This window comes from Ovis canadensis, chromosome 1 (assembly GCF_042477335.2).
Source record: "Ovis canadensis isolate MfBH-ARS-UI-01 breed Bighorn chromosome 1, ARS-UI_OviCan_v2, whole genome shotgun sequence".
Taxonomy (NCBI): domain Eukaryota; kingdom Metazoa; phylum Chordata; class Mammalia; order Artiodactyla; family Bovidae; genus Ovis; species Ovis canadensis.
In genome coordinates, this window is record NC_091245.1 from 203204482 (window position 1) to 203229601 (window position 25120).

Genomic DNA, 25120 nt, shown 5'->3' on the forward strand with positions numbered 1-25120 from the left:
TACAACCACTTTGGAGAAGTGTTTGGTAGTGTATTAAAACATTAGACATATACTTACAATCTGATCTAGCCATCCCATTCCTAGAGATGGACCAAATAAAAATGGAAGCATCTTTCCAAATAAAGACACATACATGAATGTTCATAGAAGCTTTATTTGTAATAGCTGAAACCTAGTAATAACCCAGGTGTCCATGAACGGATGAATAAGCAAATCATGACATATGAACTAATTACATGTGTAACAACATGAGGGAATCTCAAAATAATTATGCTAAGTGAGAGAAGCCAGACAAAAATGAGTATATGCTATATGATTCCATTGGCTTAAATCTCTAGAAAATGCAAATGAACCTGTAGTGACAGAAAGATAACCAATTATTTGCTAAGGAAGCAGGAGCAAAGTTGAGTGGGTAATTCTGCGTAAGAACATTTCCTTTTCTCTGTTTCCTGTTCTCTAACAATATCTCATTGTGGAGGTTGAAGTAAATAATGCATATCACACCTGGAACGGAGCTAAGTCTCAGTAGTATTGCTCATTCTGCATAATCCCTTCATCACTGAGTCTTCCATTTTTGCCATTACTGTAGCTCTTGTTTTTCTTTCGGCCTGTTGAAATCCTACTCATCTTTTCAGGCCCATCCTGAAGGCCACTTTCTTTGTATATCTATCATGGTCCTTACTCTTACTTTCTAATTATATTAATAACAATTACTATTGGTTGAATCTCCACTAAGGGCCAGGAGCTTTGCAGGCAATTTATAAACATTACCAAAGCTGGGCTTCCCTCATAGCTCAGTTGGTAAAGAATCTGCCTGCAATGCAGGAGACCCAGGTTTGATTCCTGGGTTAGGAAGACCCACTGGAGTAAAGGATAGGCTTCCCACTCCAGTATTCTGGCCTGGAAAATTCCTTAAGAGTCGGACACCACTAAGTGAATTTCACTTTCACTTCACCAAGGATTAATCACCAGTCTTATAAATATCTAGATACAGGAAAATTTTATATTTTTCTCCAGAAAAGGTCAACTTTCCGTAGAATCCCAAAGGTATTACTCATTTAAAAGACTTTAAGAACAACTGTTTCTTTGAAACAAGATGTAAAGAAAAGTGCTTTCATTTCTCCCATCTTGTGGGGAAAACGAAACAACTCAGGCCTAGAGAGTTACCACAGCTTACCCAAATACCCTCACTGTCCTGATGAGTGCAGCATTGAGTGTCATGTTCTGCTCAACTATCAGGGTCTGCTGGCATGTCTTCAGAAGAGTCATACTTGTTGACAGTCCTATATGGATAAAGACACACAAAGAGCTATGTGACCCTTCCTGCTTCAGTCCCTTCATCTGGGGCCCGAAAATATTTTGAAGCCCACTATTTGAAAATCATTATCTGAGGGATGGTCAGCTTTCTTGCAATGCTTTTTTTTTTGTGAAATACTTTTGGAGAAGGAAATAGCAACCCACTCCAGTATTCTTGCCTGGAGAATACCACGGACGGAGGAGCCTGGTGGGCTACAGTTCATGGGGTCGCAAAGAGTCGGACACGACTGAGCGACTTCACTTCACTTCACTTTGGTCTTAAAATCCTGCTTTTAAAAAGTCATTATGGTTCAGGTTCACTGTTTTGTGACAACAGAACATTTAAATTAGCACTGCCGTTTGGCCAGAGAATGCTGATGGCCCCAAGGCCTATGTGCTCCAAATGCCCCTGGGCTTCAGCCAAGCTGTGCCCTGGGCTGGGTCTGGCCAGGAGGTCTTTTCAGCTCTTTTCCAAACAGCTTTAGTTCCATTAAATTCTTCCTAGCCTGGGAGCGGCTGAGAATCAGGCAGCCTGGGTTTGTTAGGTATTGTAGCTCCTGTTTATCCTCCAATCTCTTGTGAACTCACTACTGCTATCAAATATGAATTTAAAAAACAAAACAAAACGCTATCTGATCATGTCATTCTCCGTTTAAAAATCTTGCCTTTCTGTGGCCTAAAATGTCAGCGTTCCTCAACTCTTTCAAGATTTTGGATGGGATCAAGTCTGGGAGCTGTGGCAGAAATTTGAATTTTTCAAGCTTCCCACGTGATTCTCTCATTTATCCAGAGTTGAGAAAATTCCCAGCCTGCCTAGTAGATTTTCTGCATCTAGTGTGGCGTGCAAGGCCCCTTACACCCTGACCCCCACTCACCCCCTACTTCTCTTCCCCCATCTCAGTAAGTGGCAACAACACAATCTTGAGTCAGCATCCTGGAAGTTGTCTTTGCTGTCTTCCTCTCCCTCAATTTCTCACTCTCAGTTTACGGCCAGGTTCAGGCTTTTCTGAAAGACAAAATTTATTTTGTCTTTATCCTCTGGGTTCCATATTTGCCACCACCAGTCCGATCCATCCAGGCATTCTCTCTCCTAATCTGGGCTTTATTCATAAAAATAAAAATAAATAAGCAAATGTTATATTTTAATGTTGCATTGCTACAAAGATAACTGGATTCTTTATTATATATCCATTATCATTTTATTTTTTAATTCCAATTTTAAAAGAAATTAAAACATTTACATGGGCCCCAGGCTCTATGCCCAGAGTGCTGAATGGTCCTAAGTACTGCAACAGGCTCCAAACTGGCCTCCAGATACATTTTCCTCACAATACCCAGAGTTCTCCTTCACCCTTAAAATTCCCTGCTTAAACAGACTTGATCAGTCACTAAAAGTTTTGTTTATTATAAATATGAATAAAGCCTCTCACCACATCCTCCACACAAGTAACTAGTTATCTGTAATTTATTTCCTTCCACTTTTGTCAGTTATATATGGAAAATATATGCAAAATATCTATGATATGAGCCAAATGTGTATTTCATGTTGAACCTATTGCTTTTTCATTAAATAAATAGTATCCTAATGTACATACCATTCTTCAACCTACCCATTTCACTCAACAGTAAATCTTAGAGATAAATCCAGGTTGATGCGTATATCAATAGATCTTTCACATCCCTTCTTATTGTTGTTTTGTGTTCCATAGTATGACTATATTATATTTAGCCATTATTCCACTAAAGCCCATTTTTCACCTTGACAAATAATGCTACAATAAATATGTTCGCAAATGAAAGTTTCTCTGAGACAGATATCTTGAGGTAAGATTATTGGTTTGTAGGATATGCCTATTCTTATTTTGTTAATATCCCCAGATTGTATTCCAAGTAGCCAGGCCACTTTATGTTCTGACAAGCATGATACGCATGTACTTGAAAGTGTTGAAAGTGTTAATCGCTCAGTCATGTCCAGTTCTTTGCAATCCCATGGACTACACAGTCCATGGAATTCTCCAGGCAAGAATACTGGAGAGGTTGCCATTTCCTTCTCCAGGGAATCTGCCCAAACCAGGGATCGAACCCAGGTCTTCTACACTGCAGGTGGATTCTTTACCATCTGAGACACCAAGGTTCTAGTGTGCTTCAGTTCAGTTCAATTCAGTTCAGTCACTATTTCTCCACAATTTCACCAACGCTAACCAGCTCCAACATCCTGCAGTAACTCTTTCTGAAAGGGCCTGCAAATGGTAGGCTTTTTAGAGTCTGAAAATGTCTTCATTATTTCAGCTTCACTTACATAATCCTTAGTAAACAATGATAAACTTAAAGGTATTTTCTTTTTTCACATTTGGATATTCTCTATTTCCCTTTTGTTTCCATGTGGTTGGTGAAAATGTCTGAATGATAATCTAATTTCATTTTTTTCTCTTAAAAATTGGTAATTTTAAGATTCTAATTTTATTCTTAATACATTGACCTTTCATGACAAGGAATCTAGGTCTAATTTTATGTAAATATCTCACTTGGGCCTTGGTAGATCTTTTCAGTTTGAGAATTCTTGTCGTTTCTCAATTATGGGAAAATTAAGGCCAATATATCATCAAAGATTATTTCACATTCCCCCTCTTTATTTCATCTTTAAAGAAAATTCTATTAGACATATGTAAGAACTTCAGATTGACTGGTTTTCTGTGAGTATGGTTTCAGTGTGTCTGCCCTCTGATGCCCTCTTGCAACACCTACCATCTTACTTGGGTTTCTCTTACCTTGGGCGTGGGGTATCTCTTCACGGCTCCTCCAGCAAAGCACAGCCGCTGCCAAAGGCAATGCAAAAGAATGCTCAAACTACCGCACAATTGCACTCATCTCACATGCTAGTAAAGTAATGCTCAAAATTCTCCATGCCAGGCTTCAGCAATACGTGAACCGTGAACTCCCTGATGTCCAAGCTGGTTTTAGAAAAGGCAGAGGAACCAGAAATCAAATTGCCAACATCCTCTGGATCATGGAAAAAGCAAGGGAGTTCCAGAAAAACATCTATTTCTGCTTTATTGACTATGCCAAAGCCTTTGACTGTGTGGATCACAATAAACTGTGGAAAATTCTGAAAGAGGTGGGAATACCAGACCACCTAACCTGCCTCTTGAGAAATCTGTATGCAGGTCAGGAAGCAACAGTTAGAACTGGACATGGAACAACTGACTGGTTCCAAATAAGAAAAGGAGTACGTCAAGGCTGTATACTGTCACCCTGCTTATTTAACTTATATGCAGAGTACATCATGAGAAACGCTGGGCTGGAAGAAACACAAGCTGGAATCAAGATTGCCGGGAGAGATATCAATAACCTCAGATATGCAGATGACACCATCCTTATGGCAGAAAGTGAAGAGGAGCCAAAAAGCCTCTTGATGAAAGTAAAAGAGGAGAGTGAAAAAGTTGGCTGAAAGCTCAACATTCAGAAAACGAAGATCATGGCATCTGGTCCCATCACTTCATGGGAAATAGATGGGGAAACAGTGGAAACAGTGTCAGACTTTATTTTTCTGGGCTCCAAAATCACTGCAGATGGTGACTGCAGCCATGAAATTAAAAGACGCTTACTCCTTGGAAGGAAAATTATGACAACCTAGATAGCATATTCAAAAGCAGAGACATTACTTTGCCGACTAAGGTCCGTCTAGTCAAGGCTATGGTTTTTCCAGTGGTCATGTATGGATGTGAGAGTTGGACTGTGAAGAAGGCTGAGCACCAAAGAATCGATGCTTTTGAACTGTGGTGTTGGAGAAGACTCTTGAGGGTCCCTTGGACTGCAAAGAGATCCAACCAGTCCATTCTGAAGGAGGTCGACCCTGGGATTTCTTTGGGAGGAATAATGCTAAAGCTGAAGCTCCAGTACTTTGGCCACCTCATGCGAAGAGTTGACTCATTGGAAGAGACTCTGGATTGGGGGCAGGAGAAGGGGACGACAGAGGATGAGATGGCTGGATGGCACCACTGACTTGATGGACGTGAGTCTGAGTGAACTCCAGGAGATGGTGATGGACAGGGAGGCCTGGCATGCTGCGATTCATGGGGTCACAAAGAGTCGGACACGACTGAGCGACTGAACTGAACTGAACTGAAGAACTTCAGAATCTATATCCCTTTATTTTTTGCTATACTTCTGATCTCTTTATCTGAGAGAATTCTTCAGCTTGATTTTTCAAATCATTAATTAATTTTTCATTTGTAGCCATTCAGCTATTTATACTTACAATTGCATCTTATTTTTTAATTTCAATAAACATTTAATAAATGCAAAAGTGTTACTTTCATTTCATTAATTGTCCAGTTGCTTCTTTTTTGCATTTCAACCTGTTCTTATTTCAAATCTTTCTCCTTGTCTCATAGATGATATCCCCTCCTTTAACTTTCTAGAGACGGTTGTTTTAAAATCCTGTTCTTGTGGTTCTATTAACTCTATTTCCTTCCATGAAATTCTTTTCTTATTGAGTTTAGTATCACTTTTCCATATACAGGCTTTGAAAAATATTTGTTGGCTCTTGCTTGGCAATTTTTCTGTGTTGGTGATTCTTTCTCCTTTCCCAGTACTTCACATACAGTCTTGTCAGCCCCAGCAGGACTATGAAGATATCCCACATGGTTAGGATGGGTTCCCACTGTGGGAAACTCACTGCCATAACTTCTCATCTATCGCCTTCCTTTTATGGACTTTCCCACTTCCTCATCCACAGGTCATTCCTCTTCTTGATTCTGAGCGCAGCTGTTCACATTTCTATATCTTTATTATTTCTATGAACTGGGTTATAAAAATGGGGAGTTTCCACACGTGTGATGTCCAAGTAGGGTAGTCCATTGTTGAGAAATCACCAGCTCTTCACTAGCAAACTTGTACTCATCCTATTGATTTTAAATAACAGTTCACCAGGATTTTGCTGACCACTCTGCATAAATTAAGCCCTTCTATTAGCCTCTCTCATAGTTCTCTTTCTTTATGATAGTCATCATAATTTATAACTATAGATTTAATTATATGTTTACCTGTCCTGATATCTTTCTAAAAATTTATTTAGACATTATGCATTCACTAAGCATTTATTGAGTTGAAAGTACAAACGATATTGTTCAGACCCTCAAATTATTGTGATGAAAGAATGACACAAGTCAACAAAAAAATTGCTCCGAAATTTGACACATGCAATTTAAAGTATAATTTAAAGTTTAAGTGTAAGGAACAAAGGTAGTGTTTACTTCCATGTTGACTGACTGGGGAAAATTTTCCAGAGAAGCTGATGTTTAAGAAAGATTTCAAATGATAAATAAGAGGAAGTTCTGTAGACAAATGAGGAAGAAAATAGCATTAAAGACAAACACAACCAAGTATGTAAGTGCCTACAGACATGAGAGAGCATGACAAAATCTGGAACATGAAACTAGTTTGGTACCAGTTCTAGACATTAAGTGCTATGTGTAGATGTGCTGGTTCTGGGGGAAAATACAGAGGTGAAAGAGTAAACCCATATAAGAGTATTGTGTCAGTCAGAATAGGCTAAATTATCTACAATAACAAACAATACCAAGAGCTCAGTGGCTTCACACAACAGTTTCTTTCTAGCTTAAGCAAAGTCTGCTGTGGATCCAGGCCATTCTCCAGGCAGCTGTCCTCCACATGTTGGCTCAGCACTGCAGGCTACTTCAGTTTCATGGCAGCATTAGGCTTTAAGGCTCAAAGGCTATTCTAAGGTATTTTTATTTTATTCTCTAGGAAAAGGAAGGATCTGAAAGGTCTAGCAAAGGGAGAGAATTAGTGAGACTTGTATACTTATAAGAGTGGTACTAAAGGTAAAGAAGCCAATGAGAAGTTATTGAAATAATCCAATGAAAACTAATGAATCATTCCACTAGTGCAAGGGCAATGGGGAATGGATGTTAGGCATAATGATGGATTTAAAGATACTTATATGTAAACAATAGGAGTTATTGATCCATGACAGATGAGAAGAAAAGGAAAAATAAGTCAGTGATGACACTCAAATATCTGGCTTGAATTTCTGATTTGCTAGTAGTTCATGAACATTGTTCATACGAGAGAATGAGCAAGTTGGATACAGAAAATGACTTGTGCCTAATGGAACCTTGCGGTGGAGGTGAGAATAGACATTTGATTTGAGCATGAGGAACTATGGAAAGACATTTAGGCTAAAGAAGTAGTAGATTTGCTAGTGATCAGTATGCAATGATTTTTAAACCTATAGTGGGATGTATGAGAAATATTTGAGAAGCCTGGTTACAATTGAACTTCTGAGCTCCATGGTTTTAGGAGAGCCATCAAGCCCCTGAAATTATATCCCAAATTTGAAGAATAGTGCCTATTAAATGTTTCTTGGAAGAAAACTCATTCCACAGATGTTTATTAAGGTCCTATTTTGTGCAGGCCAAGGGCATTATTCTTGGTACTGGAAATAGAGCAGTAAACAAAAAAATACAAAAATACTTGTCCATTTGTAGACAGTGTTATTCTAATGGGGTGGAGAATAAGCAACAAACCAATAAAAACTTAAAATAAACACCATCTTAGCTGGTGGCTAGTGCCGCAAAGACAAATGAAGCAGGATACGGGGAGAGCAAATGGGGGTGAGAATAGAAGCAATAGAGTAGAGTGGCCAGGAAGGACCTCACTAATAAGGTGACGTTTTTAGAAAGAACTGAAGGAGTGAGGGAATGAATTATGTGGTCTTGTTGGGGATATTCCTGGAGAAGGCAATGGCAATCCACTCCAGTACTCTTGCTGGAAAATCCCATGGATGGAGGAGCCTGGTAGGCTGCAGTCCATGGGGTCACTAGGAGTCAGACACGACTGAAGTGACTTAGCAGCAGTAGCAGTTGGGGATATTCCAAAGAGAGGGAATCTGGCTTTCATTAGACTCTCACTGATTTACCAGAAATATGAAGAATCATTCCTCTGAAGTAAGAAGAGAGTCAAGAAACTGGTTAAAAAAAAAGAAGAAGAAGAAGAATCCACTAAGGAGTGATGGTGATTGGTTGTGGAATTCAGAAAAGATATAAAGCCAAGAGAATCTGATAGACTGGAAATGGAATTGTGTTAGAGGGCTAGCTATCCTGATGAGGTTGAATTCTAGGGTTATTGAAGAAGTCAGACTTAGAAAGATGGGAGACAGTGGTTAGGGAATGGGGTATCACAGGGTAAGATTTCAGACATAGATATGGCTATAAGTAAGAGTAGATGGCTATGGTAAAATGGAAGAAATCATCATTAAACTAGATCAAGCAATGAGAGGCCACTATCACTCAGGATGTCAGGAGGAATGGGGAAGGAGAGGTGAGCATAGTGTCACATGCCTAAGTTATTAATGAAAGGAACAGAGGATAGGATAAAGAAATTGGAAGATGACAGTAGTAGAGATGAGTAGAATGTGCCAGAATGATAGAAACGCAGGGGAATTTAGAAGGAGTTTGGAAAAGTAATGGTCATGAAACAGCACTAGAGAGTTAGAGAGGTGATAATCCTGAATCCCCTGACCTTTCACAAGGTCTGACCCCTCCTGTTCATTTGCTTCTTAAGTCATGTCCAACTCTTTGCAACCCCATGAACTGTAGCACACCAGGCTCCTCCTTCCATGGGATTCTCCAGGCAAGAATACTGGAGTGGGTTGCCATTTCCTTCTCCAGGGGATCTTCCTGACCCAGGGATCGAACACAGGTCTCCCGCATTCCAGGCAGACACTTTAACCTCTGAGCTACCAGGGAATTCTTAAGGCCTAATTAATCCTGTCTGATGGTTGTATCTTCTTGATCCATGCGGTCTTAGCATTTGAGGAACTTCTGTGGGAGGGGAGACCTAATATGAGTGAATAGCAACCATAATTTGTATCAAACATATTTAGGTGAGCAAAGGTAAGGCAAGTATAGATGGTGTATTAGCTTCCTAGGGCTGCTACACTGAAATACCACAGACTGGGTCACTCAAGTAAAAGACATTAATTTTCTCACAATTCTAGAGGCCAGAAGTCTAAGATCAGGGTGTTGGCAGCTTTAGTCTCTTTTGAGAGCCTTTTCCTTGGCTTGCAGATGGCTGCCTTCTTACTGCGTTCCCTCATGGTCTCCCCACTGTCTGTGTTGTCTGTATCCTAAACTCTTCTTCTTACATTAATAATCAGATTAGGCCCATCCAGCCCTATTTTAACTTAATCACTTCTTTAAAGCTCCTGTCTTCAAATATGTTCATATTTTAAGATACTGGGAGTTAAGGCTTCAATATATGAATTTGGGGAGGAAATAATTCAGCCCATAACAGATGGTCTATGTTTCACGTACCTAACCCTAGGACACATCACCCCTCCCAGGACTGACAGAAGAGAAAAAAAAAGAAAAGGAAAATGTCCCCAGGCCCACCTTCTGCCTCACTTCTTGCTACACAAGGAAAATAAACTCTGTTTCAGCACTAGTCAAGGTTTCTCTTATCACCTACCAAACAAAATCTTAACTGACTCAGTATTTGTTAATTCCATGTATGTGGTGCTTGAACTTAGCTTGACACTATGGCAGTATGGGCTTACTTACGCTTTGGGAGAACTTCTATTAACAGTCTGCATTAGTCTGCCAGAGCTGCCATGGCAAAGGATCAGAGACTAGGTAGCTTAAACGGCAAAAACATATTTTCTCACAGTTTGGGAGACTAGAAGTTCAAGCTCACGGTGTTGGCAGGTATTTTAAGGAAGTTCAAGATCAAGGTTGTTCTTCTGAGACCTCTCTCCTTGGCTCACCGATGGCTGTCTCTTCACCCCATCTTTCCTCTGTGTTGTCTGTATCTTAATCTCCTCCTCTTATAAGGACACCAGTCATACTGGATTAGAGCCCACCCTAACAACCTCCAGTTGAATCACCTCTTTAAAAATCCTATCTCCAAATAAATTCTGAGATCCTGGGGGTTAAGGCTTCAGCATATGAATTTTGGAGGAGCACAATTCAGCCCATGAATTTTGGAGGAGCCTAGTTTATTTTTTGCATATAAATTATTTTTCCCTCCCCTAAAATCTTGCAGTCACAGGACAGCATGGCTCATGAATGCTCAAAATCCACGGACAGAATCAGGGGTCTACAGACGAGGACAAGGAGGGCTGGACTTGGGGTCAGGAGTCCAAGGCTCTAGATGTTGATCATCCTCTTGTCGGCATACTTAGTCTCTCTGAACCTCATCTGGAAGCACATGTCAACATTACATGTAATGATGTACGGTATCTGGCAGATGCTAAGAATACTACATCAAATATAAGATGTCATTAATTATGACATACCATTATATGTACCCAAAATGGGACACTTGTGCATGGGAGCTTTTAAGATTATAGATTCAAGAGCCCCTCCCAAGATTCATTGAATCTGAATCTTCTGAGACGAAGCTCAGGCACTGTTATTTTTTTAATTTCCCATATTTTTCTGATGACCTGATAGTTTCTAAAGTCAGGGTTTCCAGCATTCTGTCAGTCAGTTTATTGAATAACCCAAAATTTAATTCTAAGGTGTAATCTTTGGGGCCATTGATCAGTTTTTAGATATTCTATAGGAAGCCTGGATTTCACATTTGGCCAATAAAAACTTTTTGCCCAAATATTTTACTTTTTCCAATGCATTCATGGAATTCCAGAAAGTCTGTGCTCAAGAGTTGTATATAATAAACACTTTGGTAGAACATGTAAACAAAGCCCTATTCTAGCTGTAGGAATGCTGTAGTATTTACTGTTAGTAGTAGGTTTCTGATCCGTTTCCCTTACCATGAACGGGATGTTGAGCCAACATCCGTCATTCTACACTTTTATGATTCTAACTGACATACCGTTAGTTTCCTATATGTAAGTATGTTCACTTTTTCATCAACATTTTTTAAAACAAGTTGAATCTTCTTAGAAATTATCTTTCTGAATACCTGTGATTGAATCCTGAGTATGTAATATTATAACCACAGATAAAAGCAAGTGTCAAGATTAGAAGGCCACTCTGGGCTTTTTGACTTTTAACAGATTATTAGCAATTCACCTCGCCACCCCCACTGCAATTTCATTCCATAGTCCTCACACTCACATTTATATGTGCTTCGTGCTCCCAGTGGACTCCTATCCCCTGAGTTTACAGTAGAAAAAACTGATGTCCCTCCTTCCCCTCCTACAGCAGAGAAGGTAGGTGACTTTCCCAAGGTCACACATGAGTTACCCATGTTTGAGTCTATTCCTAGACCACTGCCTTTTCCATTCCTCCCATTCTTCATGATTTATTCATGTTGCTCCAGGACGTTCTTATCAAAAGATCAGGACGGTATCACCAGTGCAGCCCCACACAATGGGAAACTGCCCTGAGTCCAGGCCAGATCAGTCCCAAGCCACAGAGTTTTCATGCAGATTCCATCTGAGCCTTGGCTAACTCCCAAGGAAGCACATATCAGCTCTGCTGTATATTGGCAGAACTTTGGCTCAGAACATATTTCAAATGCCTCCCATTGAGCGTTGGCAGCCTTAAAAAAAACATAGTCAGGAAATTATTCTGGGAGGCTCAGTGGCTCTGTGACACTTCACAAGGAGAAGCTGATGGCTTTCCCTCCCAAACTCTCCCCTCTCTGCCCAGAGCAAATGACTGCATTTCCCTGGATATGCCCTAAATTAGGAGAGGGCCAGCTCATCTGCAGCACTAATGGAGGAACGTCTTTAGTGGGCAGGGCCCTCTGCATGGCGCAGGGTGCTTTGTGCCAAGTTCTTCCTCTCGTGGTTTTAAAATGCTTGTCTATTCCAAAAGAAATGCAGCCCATGTGTTTCTGATTCATTTACACTTAAATCATTAAAATGTTGGTGAGAGTTATTTGATGTCGGAGGAGCCTGTAAGTCTTCTTAATGGGACTTTTAAAGGTTTGTTTTGTTTTGTTTTTTTTTCTCTTGCCTAAACCAGAAAGCAGTATTTTGCAAAAACAGTGCCTAGGTTCAAACATTTCCTCATCGCATATACTTGTACCCACAATATCAAACATGGCTTCTTAATAATGCCCAGCTTAGTGAAGTTGACCTTTAAAGGTGATAAAACAGAGAAACTGAAGAAAAAATGGAACAAGGAGAACTTCAGCAAGATTCAAGGCACTGTTCCCCAAAATGTGCCAAAGCAGTGTTATCAGAGTGTGGAGAATGCACATGTTTGCCGTCTTGCTTGGAATGGGTGGGAGCCGTCTCTTGAGTACACTGAACAGTTAAAAAAGTGTAAGAATAATTCCTTTAAGTCTCATAGCAAGCCCCATTTTCCAGATGAGGAAACAGGATCAGAGATGTTATTGAGTCCAAAGTACATGGTTTGCTTGAATAGAAAGGAAAGATTATAGCTAACTCTGACTGAGTCTAATTGCTCTTTTCAAAAAATGCCTCAAATTGAGTTTCTCTGTGACTGCGGTATGTATCTGTAATGCCATATGCACTATAATATGTTTGTTAGTAAGAAGCAGCACAACATAGTGGATACCGGCTCAGATTTTTCCCCATCACTTTCTAGCTGTGTGATCTTGGGTAACTTACTTAAACTCTCTGAGCAGCTTCTTCATCTGGAAGCAGAAATAATATTACTACTCAGCTCTGCAAAATGTAAAGACAATCAAAAGCAGTTAACCCATTACTAGAACAGTACCTGACACACAGTGCTCAGTAAATGTTAACTATTAGCTGTGACAGCAGTAGGCGTAATAAGAAGCTGGATAATCTAGGCAAGTTATGGACCTCTCTTGCCTCAGTTTTCTTGTCTGTAAAATGGGTATGATAGTGTGACCCTCTCACGTTTGTGGAAATAATTGAGATGATGTTTGCACCTAGCCCTGTGCCTAACACAGAAAAGGTTCTCAGTGAACTGTACTGTTTTTAACCAGACATCCCTCTCCTTGTTCAGGACTGGTGGTCATTGTTGTGGAGAAAGGAAATTTCCTTCTTCAGCTCGGCTGAGATCTGCTGCTGCTTTTCTTCACAGTCCCTGGGTCTAGCCATGTACACAGGCCCAGGTCTCTTCACACCCATGGGGTGTGAGGCTTTTTGACTGCGGTGGGTCCTCCCTGGGCGGTAACAGGCCCCTGCACAGTCTGAGTTGGTAAAAAGCTCAAGCCTCACTTTCAAGTGGTGAGAAACAACTAGCCAAGTGAAGGACAGGCTGCTAGCTCACAAGCGCGGCCAGCTGCTCGGTTCACCAAAAAGCCTGTGGTTGTTTGTAGACAGACAAGCTTTGGGATTTGGATCTTTTTTCTTGCCTAGCGTAGGATACTAGAATTGCCTTCTTAGTATTGTCCTTGCTTAATTGATGTCCTTTTGCCAGTGTCCTGAAGACGAGCAGAGAATTATAGCCATCTGGCAAGGGAGACTGGGGAGAGCTGACGCTGTCCCTCTCTACTATCTACACACACACACACACACACACACACACACACACCACACACACACACACACGGTGATACAAATACCTATTCGAGCTGCTCAGCGATTCTCTCCCGGGAGCTGGAAGCAGCCGTACAGGATGAAGGAGGGAACTGGAGGAGGAGATCTTGTAAGGAAGAAGACGGATTCTGTTCTGTCAGGTCCCTCTGAGTGTCTGTAAGAGCAAGTCAGAGGAGAGAGAGAGAGAAGGCAGAGGGAGAGAGGGGGAGAGGGGATCTGTTGCAGGCAGGGGAAGGCGTGACCTGAATGGAGAATGCCAGCCAATTCCAGAGTCACACAGGGACCTCAGAACAAAGATAAGGCTGATACCACACTGGGGACGAGCTCGCAGACGAGTCAGGCCAAGGGGACCAGGCAGCCAGGAGCACTCAAGGCAGGAAAATGAGGTGAGTGCCAGGGCAGAAGTGGGCATGGGGTGGACGGAGGGGGGCGGCAGCTTTCAGGGACCAGATGCCAAGTAGCTCTGGAAGGTCTGACCTTGTCTCTGGGCAGACTCACCTGCGTGTCCTATGGTTGGTGCAGGGGCTCTTCATCAGTTCTCGGGGCTCTGAGAAGGGAGCCAGGCTGGGGCCTTGCCTGGGACTCCAGAGACTTGCAACTTGAAACGGGAGGCTGTGGCTGTGTGCAAATGCCGCCGGTGCCGCTGGAGCTCAGATTTCTCCTCTGCCAACGCAGGGTGCTGCCTGCCGGCCAATGTGAATTTTATCCTGTTGCCTACAAGGTTGAGTTTTTGTTTTCCTCCTTTAAAAAGAGCACTGGTTTCTCTCTTCCAACACTCTGTGAGTTAAATATGTGTTTGTGTGTTTATTTGTTCTGACCGGAAAAGAAACCAGATTCCCATTGCTCAGCTCTGTGGCTTCTTAAACCTTCAGAAGTTTGCTAGTTTAAACCTCAGTTTAAAAAAGCAAAAACCTGTCCACATTTTACAGTCCCCTATAAATTTCTGCATTTCTCACTGAAATCAGAGGCCACCAGTAGCATGAATCAGGCTATGAATTGCACCAAATGACTCTTAAAGGGATATTTCAAATTAAAAAAAAAACAAAAAACAAAAAACTTCCTGATTCTGAACCTAAGATTTTAAATTGCAATTGTTTCCAAGCTCTTCAATATTTCCAGTGTCTCAGCCTATATTTAGTTACTAGCTGCTTGTTACCAGACATTTCTTGTAAGTTTTCCTCTCTAAGTGTCAAAATCCAGCCACCATAATTATTTCTACTACTTATAAGTGCTAATACTGTTAAAAATACAAAAAAGAAAAAACGAACACTCCAGAGACGTGTTAAGTCTCTGAACACCTCTTTTCCCGTTAATTTTACTCTCAGTTGGAAAGGGGTTTCTATTTGTTTCTCTTCTGCAGTCACCTAGCAACTTTTCAGGGTCTGGGGCCAATGAGGGGCTTCAGGCTGTGTTAACTCTTTGAACTCAGATTACCTGTGGTTTAGAGAGATAACCAGCTCTTTAAGGTTAATCCAATCACTCTGTTCTTTTTAAATCCATTGTAATGTTAAACCTGCTGTCTAACTCCATTTTCCTTTTTCCTGAAAGAGATAAGATTTATGCCCATCTACATGGAATGACAATTTGACTCATCTGTCCACTATTCAAGTCTTCACCCTGCCACCCAGGACCCCAGCCATACCAAACTATAGGGCCAATGATCAGTTCTGCCTTGGCATTTGCTCATCCCTCAACTCTCTTATTTCCCCTATTTCTAGAGCAGTGGTCCCCAGTCTTTTTGGTACCAGGGACCGGTTTCATGTAAGAAAATTTTCCAGAGATGGGGGAAGGAGAGAGGGGTTCAGGCAGTAATGCAGGCTACAGGGAGTGACAGATGAAGCTTTGCTCACTGGTCCACTGCTCACCTCCAGCTGCACAGCCCGGTTCCTAACAGGCGGCAGACTGGTACCAGTCCTTGGCCAGCCCACGGGTTGGGGACCGCTGTTCTACAAGACTTGATCATTCAAGCTTGCTCAAACATCACCTCCTCTTCCCTGCTCAGCTTCCCCAGAGTCAGCATCTTACCCTTTGTGCTTTCTCTGTCCTTGGGAGTTATCTCTCTTAATATTATCATGCTGAAATGTTCACCACCTCCTCCAAGGCTGGATGTTCCTTAAGGAATAGGATCTGTGGCTTGTTCACCTTTATATGCCTCATACCTAGCATAATGTTTCATACATACAATCATTTCATTGCATACAATCAATACTGGCTGAATTGAATTCAGTTGTTCAATAGCAAAACTTCTCCTGGAAAAGTGCTCCACTAGAAGTCTCTAAGGAAATGGCAACCCACTCCAGTGTTCTTGCCTGGAGAATCCCAGGGACAGGGGAGCCTGATGGGCTGCCGTCTATGGGGTCACACAGAGTCGGACAGTCGGACACGACTGAAGCAACTTAGCAGCAGCAGCAGCAGAAGTCTCTAAAAGGTCTTGCCTCATACAGACACAACACTTCAGAGTTTGCAAAGCACTTGTATAGTCACTGTTTGCATCTGGTCTTCAGATTTTGGATGAGGTAAGGGTTTATGGAGACAAGAGGATAAAAGAGTTAAGCAACTTGCCCAAAGCCACACTGATGATCTTGAAAAAGCCCAGACCCAAATTTGGATCTTTGGGCTCCAAGTTTAGGACTTCTTTCTATAATATTGTGCCAGACTCTCAACCAAGTGTATTATTGTACATCAGCAGCTCTCAACCCTAGCTGCACATTAGAACAATTTATAGTACTTTTTAAAAAATGCCAATGACCAGGCCTCACTCCAGACCAATTAAACTAAAATCTGACCAATTAAACTAAATACTTTTGTATTAGAATTTTTTTTTTTTTAATTTTCACATAAAGCTATGGGTTTTTAAAATTATTTTTCACAGGATTAATTGCTTTGGCCAGATGCCTGGGCATGATATGGGCATGGACCCAGCTTCCTCTGTGAGCTTTTGTTATTGCTGTTTTCTGTGGAAGCTAACTCACCATATGGCATTGGATGTGACGTGTCACCTCTTGGGGTATCCTTTTTGTCCTCTGTCAAGCAAGAGTGTCAAAGAGATCTGCACAAGCCTTTTCAACTCTTCTATCCCAAAACAGTCTTGGTGTTGCGTAGGCTGAAGTGAGGAGTGAATGGAAAGGATAGAAAGTGCTACTCGTACCACAACCATGGCTATGTGCCGGCATTTTTTATGCATTCCTCAGAGCCTGCGCCTACAGTAGGGCTTATGAAATTCCGGCTTTATATATTACTTGTGACATTTCAAGCAAACGTAACTAAACTTTTTGATTAGTTGGAGAATAGATAGCAGGTGTCAGAATTTGTACAGCCGGTGCCTGGTGGATAAGAAGCCAAAAACACTCAGAGAGCGTGATGGGGAATGGAAGCCGCCACTTACATTCTTTGATTTGCAGCCCCGCAAGCAAGCAAGTGAGCATATGCTCAGGCTTATTATGTGAAAAGAGAGATTTGTTTCATATGTTTGAAACTGTTTTGAAATGCAAACAAAATAGAACAGAGTGCTTCACAGGCCTTCCTCCTACGCTGACCAGTTGCCTACTACACGTGGTCTGAGGCCTCTGAGGATAGATGGAGCCATCCACCTGGGCCAGCCCATGACAGAACTAGCAGCAGGAAGCTCAGGGTCTCCTCCATGTGGTGTGAAAAAAGCAGAAGTGGAGAAAGCTGACCTTTCAGCCTTGCATAATCTGTTGCTATTGCAGGGAAGTCCAGTCTAGGAACCAAAGCTCATTCCTAACCCCTGCTTTTCGGGAAGCCGCCTGATGGGGTAATAGTAACTAATGTTTAACTAGGGCTGGACAGTCGACAAAGTACTTACTCTCCAATCCTCCTTTACTGTGACAGCAGCCTCGGGGGGTGTCATTACTATGACACTTAATGAATGAAGAAGTTGAGAGGGAAACCTTATATGACTTCCCCAAGATGGGTTAGATGAATGAAGTAAAAGTCTGGACTGGAATCCTGCTCTTCCAACCCAAGACTAGTGCCCTCCCCTGCTCAAGAGGCACTTAACCAGAATTTCCAGCGCAGGTTGGAAATATCAGTAAATTTCCTCATTTCAAAGTAGGGCTGCCTGACCCCTGCAAGCCAGAGTTTTCAAACTTACCTTTCCTACTACTTCATCAGAGAGCTTGGACCCAAGCCTGCCTTTCTCTCTGCCTTAGAGGCCCTTCCTCCACAGATTGGCTTATAAAAATATTGACCCTGGCAATTGCATGAAAACATTTTGTTTCCTTAGTTGCATCTCCTGTGTTGCTATTGTAGGGGCCTTGGGAAAAAATTTACCTCTATTTTTCTTAATTGAAAAAATAGCACAAGGTCCTTCTGGACACATTTGAACATTTTACATACACAAAAGTAAAATTGAAAGCACTCATTTTTATTGAGTGTAATTTTATATTACCACTTCAGAGATAACCACTGTTAATACCCCTGCTGCTGCTAAGTCGCTTCAGTCGTGTCCGACTCTGTGCGACCCCAGAGACGGCAGCCCACCAGGCTCCCCCATCCCTGGGATTCTCCAGGCAAGAACACTGGAGCGGGTTGCCGTTTCCTTCTCCAATGCATGAAAGTGAAAAGTGAAAGGGAAGTCACTCAGTCGTGTCCAACTCTTCGCGACCCCACAGACTACAGCCTACCAGGCTCCTCTGTCTATGGGATTTTCCAGGCAAGAGTAATGGAGTGGAGTGCCATTGCCTTCTCTGTTAATACCCCAGTGATACCCTTCTAGGCCTTTTTGCAGTTATGTATTTACCTTTTATGTAAATATTATATAAAATAGATAGATAATTTCATTGTGGTTATCTCATTGTGTTTATACACTCAAAAATTCATATATATGCATGTAGACACATATATGTATCTTTTTACTGGGCAGGGAGGGGTAGGTTAGGAGAAACAGCTTTCCAATTAGCCAAATTCTAACTATTAATGTTAAAATGCTGGTATAATTCCCCAGAACTTACTTTTTAGACTATATATTAATAACGCTGTGGCCCCCACATTCGTGCTTTACCTCATTCATTCATTCATCATCTATTATATACCAGGCTTTATATTGGGCCCTTTACATACATCATCCTTAATATTCACGTGAGCTGTGTAAATTAAAGACTATAATCTTCACTTTACATTTGAGGAAACCTAAATTCAGAGACTAATTCCCCAAGATTTCACAGCCAGTAAGGAAGTGAACTGGGATTTGAACCCAAATACACCTAACTTCAGGGCTGTGCCTAAAGCATTGCTCTAATTGGAAGCATGTACAGGGAGCTGCAATCTGGAGTGAAGGATATTCCATGGTATCCTGGGAAGCTTTGAGTTGGAAGGTGGAGGATAAATGAGATGACCAGGTGAGGAATGAGTGGGGCATGTGTGATGGAGTTGAGGCCTGGATGGGTGTGGCATGCTTCCAGAATGATCTGCCTCAGGCTGGTATGAGATGAAGCAAATCAGCGCTAGATCAAAAAGGGCTCATCAGCCAGCCCAGTAGCAGATGCTTTGCCCTGCAGGCACAGTGAAGCCACATGGACACGTCTGTGTTTTAGAAAATCAAATTTGGCAGAAGATTGCTAAATGGTATGAAATGGGGGCCAAGGAAATCAGTTAGGATTCAGTAGCAATAGTCTGGATAAGAACATTTAAATTAATTGACTGAGGAGAAACAGAAGGGTTTCCAAAACATAGGAATCAGCATAAGATTTAGGGGAAAATTGATGAGCCAGGTTTGAGATGTTTGAGTTCAAGGTCTTTGAGTCTTGCAGGGGAACAGTCTATTGGATGCCTTGGTTGTGCTGTACATTGACCATTAGGTTTTTGGCAAGCCTTGGACATTCTGCCTCTATTGCATCAGCCACTTGGGTGTGTTCTGTAAGTTTTAGTTGAATTTCCCATGCCCCTTATGCAACTCTTAACAGTCTAATATCTTGGATTCCTACAACTGGAAATAGATTGTAAGTTTTTTATCCTTTAATAAGAACACTTGTCAAAGAGGGGGGAAAACAACTTCTTTTGGTAATTTCTTCTTAATTCAAAATTTTATATTTCTTGATTAATTTTGTTTAATTTGTTTAAGGTACTGCAGATCCCATCATTGAGTACAAGCCTTATCTCAATATTTCCATCTTACTATTACTTACTTTTTAGGAAACTGAATCAAGAGTTTATGATTCTTAAAATAAGCTGAGCTGAAGAAATTATATCAGCTTTTACTTAACTATGAAATTTATGTTTTAAACCAAATAGCAATATGTCTCAGAGTCCCAAATATGATATTTTCTGGGAAAGTTTAATACTATTATTGAATCTTTAAAAGAGCACAACTGGGAGTAACCTTAGAAATCAAGTTACTATCCTTCAGTATTATACAGTGGATAAGCAAGGCCCATAAGGGAAAAATAATTACAGCAAGTCAGTGGTATGCTGCAAACTTGGCCTCCTGGCTGTTGATTTAGTTAAACGACAAGGACCGCTATCTGAGTGTGCGTGAATCCATTCCTGTCTTTCAGGTGGCTCCTTCTCTCTCATGCGCTGTGCTTCTCCTTGTTGAAGGCCTCAGCCCACATTGTGGAGCTTAACAATATGTTTGGCCAGATCCAGTCTCCTGGCTATCCGGACGCCTATCCAAGTGATTCAGAGGTGACTTGGAATATCACTGTCCCCGAGGGATTTCGAATCAAGCTCTACTTCATGCACTTCAACTTGGAATCTTCCTACCTTTGTGAATACGACTATGTGAAGGTGAGATCTGACGTTCCCTTACCGTGGCAGGTTCTCTACTGGAGGATCTGCTGGGAGTTAGAGGAACCTAGATGAATTAGATGCTGTGTTTGCCCCCCAGGCTGGCAGTCCAGTGAGGGAGACATACAATATCATAGCATGATAAATGAAGGTTGCGGGTGGTACACTAGGAGCAGGTTGAGTAGGAAGACCTAGAAAAGATCTTAAGGGAAGATGAAATTGGCAAAGTGTTACTCAAATACAGCCTTCCCTTTTCCTTTCTGTTCTCAAAGTCTAACATTTCTGCTAACCTCTGCTCCAATGTCACCTTTAGTTCAACAAGCTAAAGAGACTCCAGAGTAAGCTATCATTATATCCAAAGCTGAGGCATTAGAAAGCATTGTCCAGTTCTCTAGGTAATGATCAAGATAATGAGAAGTATAGAGTATGTCACAGGGGAAATAAGAGGTGAGGTTGGAAGGTTGATTGGAGTGAGATCCTGAAGGGCTTTGAATGTAATGCTAAAGAGTTTAGATTTTATCAACAAAGAGTATAGGCAACAGAAGATGGAAGTGACGATGGATATAAAAAACAAAGGGAAGAGGAGCAGGAAATGATTACAGCATCAAACAATTTCTCAGAATTTAGAAAGTACCCATAGCAATGCCATAGATATGAAGCTGTTCTCTTTTAACAGTGGAGCTAAAACAGGTCAAAGTACTTCTGAGAGATGACATATATTACAGTTGTATCTGGTTCAAAAAGAGGTGAAGACCTAGCTTAAAACCTACTTATAACCTCTCTCTGGCTTCCTGGAAGAAGCTCTTATTAAACCACTAAAGCTGAAACTCCAGTACTTTGGCCACCTCATGCGAAGAGTTGACTCATTGGAAAAGACTTTGATGCTGGGAGGGATTGGGGGTAGGAGAAGAAGGGGACGACAGAGGATGAGATGGCTGGATGGCATCACTGACTCTATGGACACAAGTCTGAGTGAACTCCGGGAGTTGGTGATGGACAGGGAGGCCTGGCATCCTGAGATTCATGGGGTCGCAAAGAGTCGGACACGACTGAGCGACTGAACTGAATTGAACTGAACTGAGCATAGACTTCCTATATTTTTGGTATTAGTATAGTTTCATTTTTGTACAGCCATAATTCAGTAAGAATTAACCTGGTATTAACCAGGATGTTAATACCACTTTGCTCACTTCCCCAGCAAAGAAGTGAGTTGGCAAGATGCTTACACTTATAATCTCATTCAACCTTTAAAACAATCCTATGAGATAGGTATTACTATCCCATTTACAGGCAAAGACACAACCCCAAGAAGGTGAAGCAACTCATCTAAGATTGTACAGCTAGTAAATGATGGATCAAGATTCCAAATCCATGTCTTATGACTTTCAGTACTTCCTTCTTTTGGCTCCGCCAAACTGCTCACAAGCTGTACTCCACTGAGCCCTAGGATACTTCAGAGGTTGACAAGAGCACTGGGGTGGGGGCCGGGGAAGCCTGGTAACTGGGGCTGTGAACTCCTACCCTGATTAACTCATTTTGAATGGTGAGTGTTGCTGATTACATATGTTGGATATGCATCAAGTATCCCATTTCAAGCAAGTTTTCTGTGACTGAAAACTTTCTAAAATTGGTCCTCCATGGCACAGTTTTTCAGTTTTAGCACTATTGACATTTTGAGCCAGATAAGTATTTGCCGAAGAAAGCTATTCTGCAAATTATAGGATTTTTAGCAGCATCCCTGGCTTCACTTACTGGATGTCAATAGCACTCGCATTCCAGTTGTGACAACCAAAAATGCCTCCAGCAGTTATCAACAGCCCCAGAGGAGCAAAAGCTCCACATGTGAGAACCACTGCTCTCTGTCCTGCTGCCCATCTTTGAACGTCCTGTGCTAGGAACTGTGAGAATTTAAGGACCCAGAAATCTAGCCCATTAGCGAAAGAGCTGATCCTAGAAAAAGAGCCATTGCACCAGGTGGAAAAGAGTAATGATGATAAAAGATTGACAAAGAAAGAATGAGAAATGTTGAAACTATCTGCTCTCAGAGATGATGTGGCTTGGTAATCTAGACCGAATACAGCTTCTATAAATCCATTACAAATGGAGCCAACTTCTCAGAGTCACAAGGATCAAACAGGGAATATTCACCAAGGCCCTAAGTGTTCATCATAGTAAACTGAAATTTCCAACAAACAGGATAGTTATGTCTTCTAAGATATAATCTAGCCTCTGGAAGAACCAAACTCCAGGATCCCAGATGTACTATGGGTAAGGGGCATTTGGTTAGCAGAATCCCCCAGCCCATTCCCCTAGCTAATGCTGGCTGTACCACCATTGTATTCTCAGATATTTAGGTTGGAGAGCAAACTTAGCAGAAGGAAAATGACCAAACATTGGCTTAATACGAGAGTAAATTCCATTGATTTAGACAAGGCTAGATGTGAACTTCCTAACTGCTTTTTATCTACTTTCAAACATGTCAAACATCTAGAAATTTTGCCAGTGGAAACATTTGCCTTTATTAGTAGTTGAGGCCTCAAGATCACAGAAATGGCAATTTTTTTTTTCTTTAGCTGTGACAATGACTTTTTTTCATTATTTCCCATCCCTCCACTGCAAGAATTCACTCTCAATTCATTTGCAATTTTTTTTTCTAACAACTTTTCCCCTTATTGAGACAGAGGTCAAGTCTGACCTTGTTAGGACACCTTTGGGGCTTTCCTGGTGGCTCAGCTGGTAAAGAATCTGCCTTTAGTACAGGAGGCCTGGGTTCGATCTCTGGATTGGGAAAACCCCCTGGAGGAGGGCATGTCAACACATTCCAGTATTCTTGCCTGGAGAATCCCCATGGACAGAGGAGCCTGGTGGCCTGTAGTCCATGGGGTCGCAAAGAGTAGAACACAAGTGAGTGACTAAGCACAGCACGGCCCGGGACTCCATCACCAAGATGATAAACACACACTAGAGGACGCAACCCATTCCATTGCTCCCAAATAAGTGGATTCTCCTGACAAGATAGATTAAGGATTTGACATTGGCTATTTTGTAATGGAAACACACACACACACACACACACACACACACACTGTACTTTTCAAGGGCCGCAGTAGAATATGAAGACCTCTTCTGACCCTGACTTAGGGACACTGGAGTACATTTAGACCCAAAGCTTGGCTTTTCTGGCTGGAGAATATTTTGGAAGTTAATTGATGATTTCTATCCAGGGTGATATGGCACCTTCCTGAAAATTCAAGGAGATGGGACTAGGCCCTCTGGAAGGGCAGCATGCTCTGGGTCCTTGCCTGGAGTTTGGGAACTTCCTGTCCTGGCCCCAGATCTGCCACTAAATCCCAAATGATCTGGAGTGGACAAGACAATCTTTTAGCACTCTCTGCTCCAAAATTAGACCTCTGAGCATAGCAAAGAATCAGTCTAGGTGAGACAACACAGAGTTTGAGCCACCAATCTGAAGTACCCGACAGTTTCCCAATTTCTTTAGAAGAAGAGATTAACATATTGGACAGAGAGGTATTTCTTTCCTCGGGCTTGCACAGCTCACTTCCTTCCAGAATGCTGTCCAGCACCATCACTGGCCCCTCTTCAGAGGTTTTAGCAGCCATGGGGCCTGAGTAGGCCTTTCTTCACAGGACACTGCACCCTGATCGGCTGTCAACTGATGCTCACGTGGAGACAGGCCCAGTGCCCTTGCTCACACACCCCTGGCAGAGTTCCCCTCCTAGACTCAAGAACTTATGGGATGTCAGACTGCAGAGGGCCACTGGAGACCCACTTAGACCCACATTGTTGTTATTGTTTTTCAAATACTTTCTCCCCAGTGGACATTTTTCTCCTTAGAAATCTTCTAGTAGTACTGATTCAGGAAACAGAAGTGGGGCTGTTGGGGCTGAAGGTGGCTCAGAAGCTCACTCTGGTCATTTAGTCTCCTTGGTCCCCCTGAAGGTCACAGCTTGTAGGAATTACAGTTTGTGTGCATGCGTGGGCACATTTTAGGTTGCTTCAGTTGTATCAGACTCTTTGCAACTCTATGGATTGTAGCTCTCCAGGCACTTCTGTCCATGGGATTTCCCAGGCAAGAATACTGGAGTGGGTTGCCCTGCCGTCCTCTAAGGGATCTTCCCAACTCAGGGATTGAACCCTTGTCTCTTACATCTCCTGCACTAGCAGGCAGGTTCTCTATGACTAGTGCTACCTGAAAGTGAAAGTGAAGGTCGCTCAGTCGTGTCCGACTCTTTGAGACCTCATCAACTATACAGTCCATGGAATTCTCCAGGCCAGAATACTGGAGTGGGTAGCCTTTCCCTTCTCCAGGGGATCTTTCCAACCCAGGGATTAGACTCAGGTCTCCCGTATTGTGAGTAGATTCTTTACCAGCTGAGCCACAAGGGAAGTCCAAGAATACTAGAGTGTGTAGCTCATCCCTTCTCCAGTGGATCTTCCCGACTCAGGAACTGAACCAGGGTCTCCTGCATTGCAGGAGGATTCTTTACCAATTGAACTATCAGGGAAGCCCAACTGGGAAGCCCCAATTACAGCTTAAATACTCCCTAAGTCCTCAATTCAGGTACAAGACTAGTATTTCCATCTGAG

General features: G+C 41.9%; 1 protein-coding gene and 1 long non-coding RNA gene across 10 annotated transcripts in view; one reads left to right on the forward strand and one right to left on the reverse strand.

Moving 5' to 3' along the window:
- Nucleotides 1-985: 985 nt before the first annotated feature.
- Nucleotides 986-14728, reverse strand: LOC138422779 (uncharacterized). The gene is made up of 5 exons (XR_011250013.1): nt 14264-14728; nt 13792-13919; nt 4065-4112; nt 2172-2302; nt 986-1283 (listed from the first exon to the last, which is right to left on the reverse strand). It is a non-coding gene; the product is annotated as an uncharacterized lncRNA (long non-coding RNA).
- The window catches only part of MASP1 (MBL associated serine protease 1), a 67007-nt gene continuing 55298 nt past the window's right edge, over nt 13412-25120 (forward strand). For 6 of the 9 annotated variants that reach the window (XM_069558190.1, XM_069558199.1, XM_069558207.1 and 3 more), the window contains exons 1-2: nt 13603-14151; nt 20281-20512. In XM_069558190.1, the coding sequence (XP_069414291.1) occupies nt 14147-14151; nt 20281-20512 (237 nt within the window). In that variant the 5' untranslated portion in view covers nt 13603-14146. Of the gene's footprint in view, nt 14152-20280; nt 20513-25120 lie in introns of all 9 variants that reach the window. The other 3 variants (XM_069558245.1, XM_069558236.1, XM_069558184.1) reach the window with 2 other exon arrangements.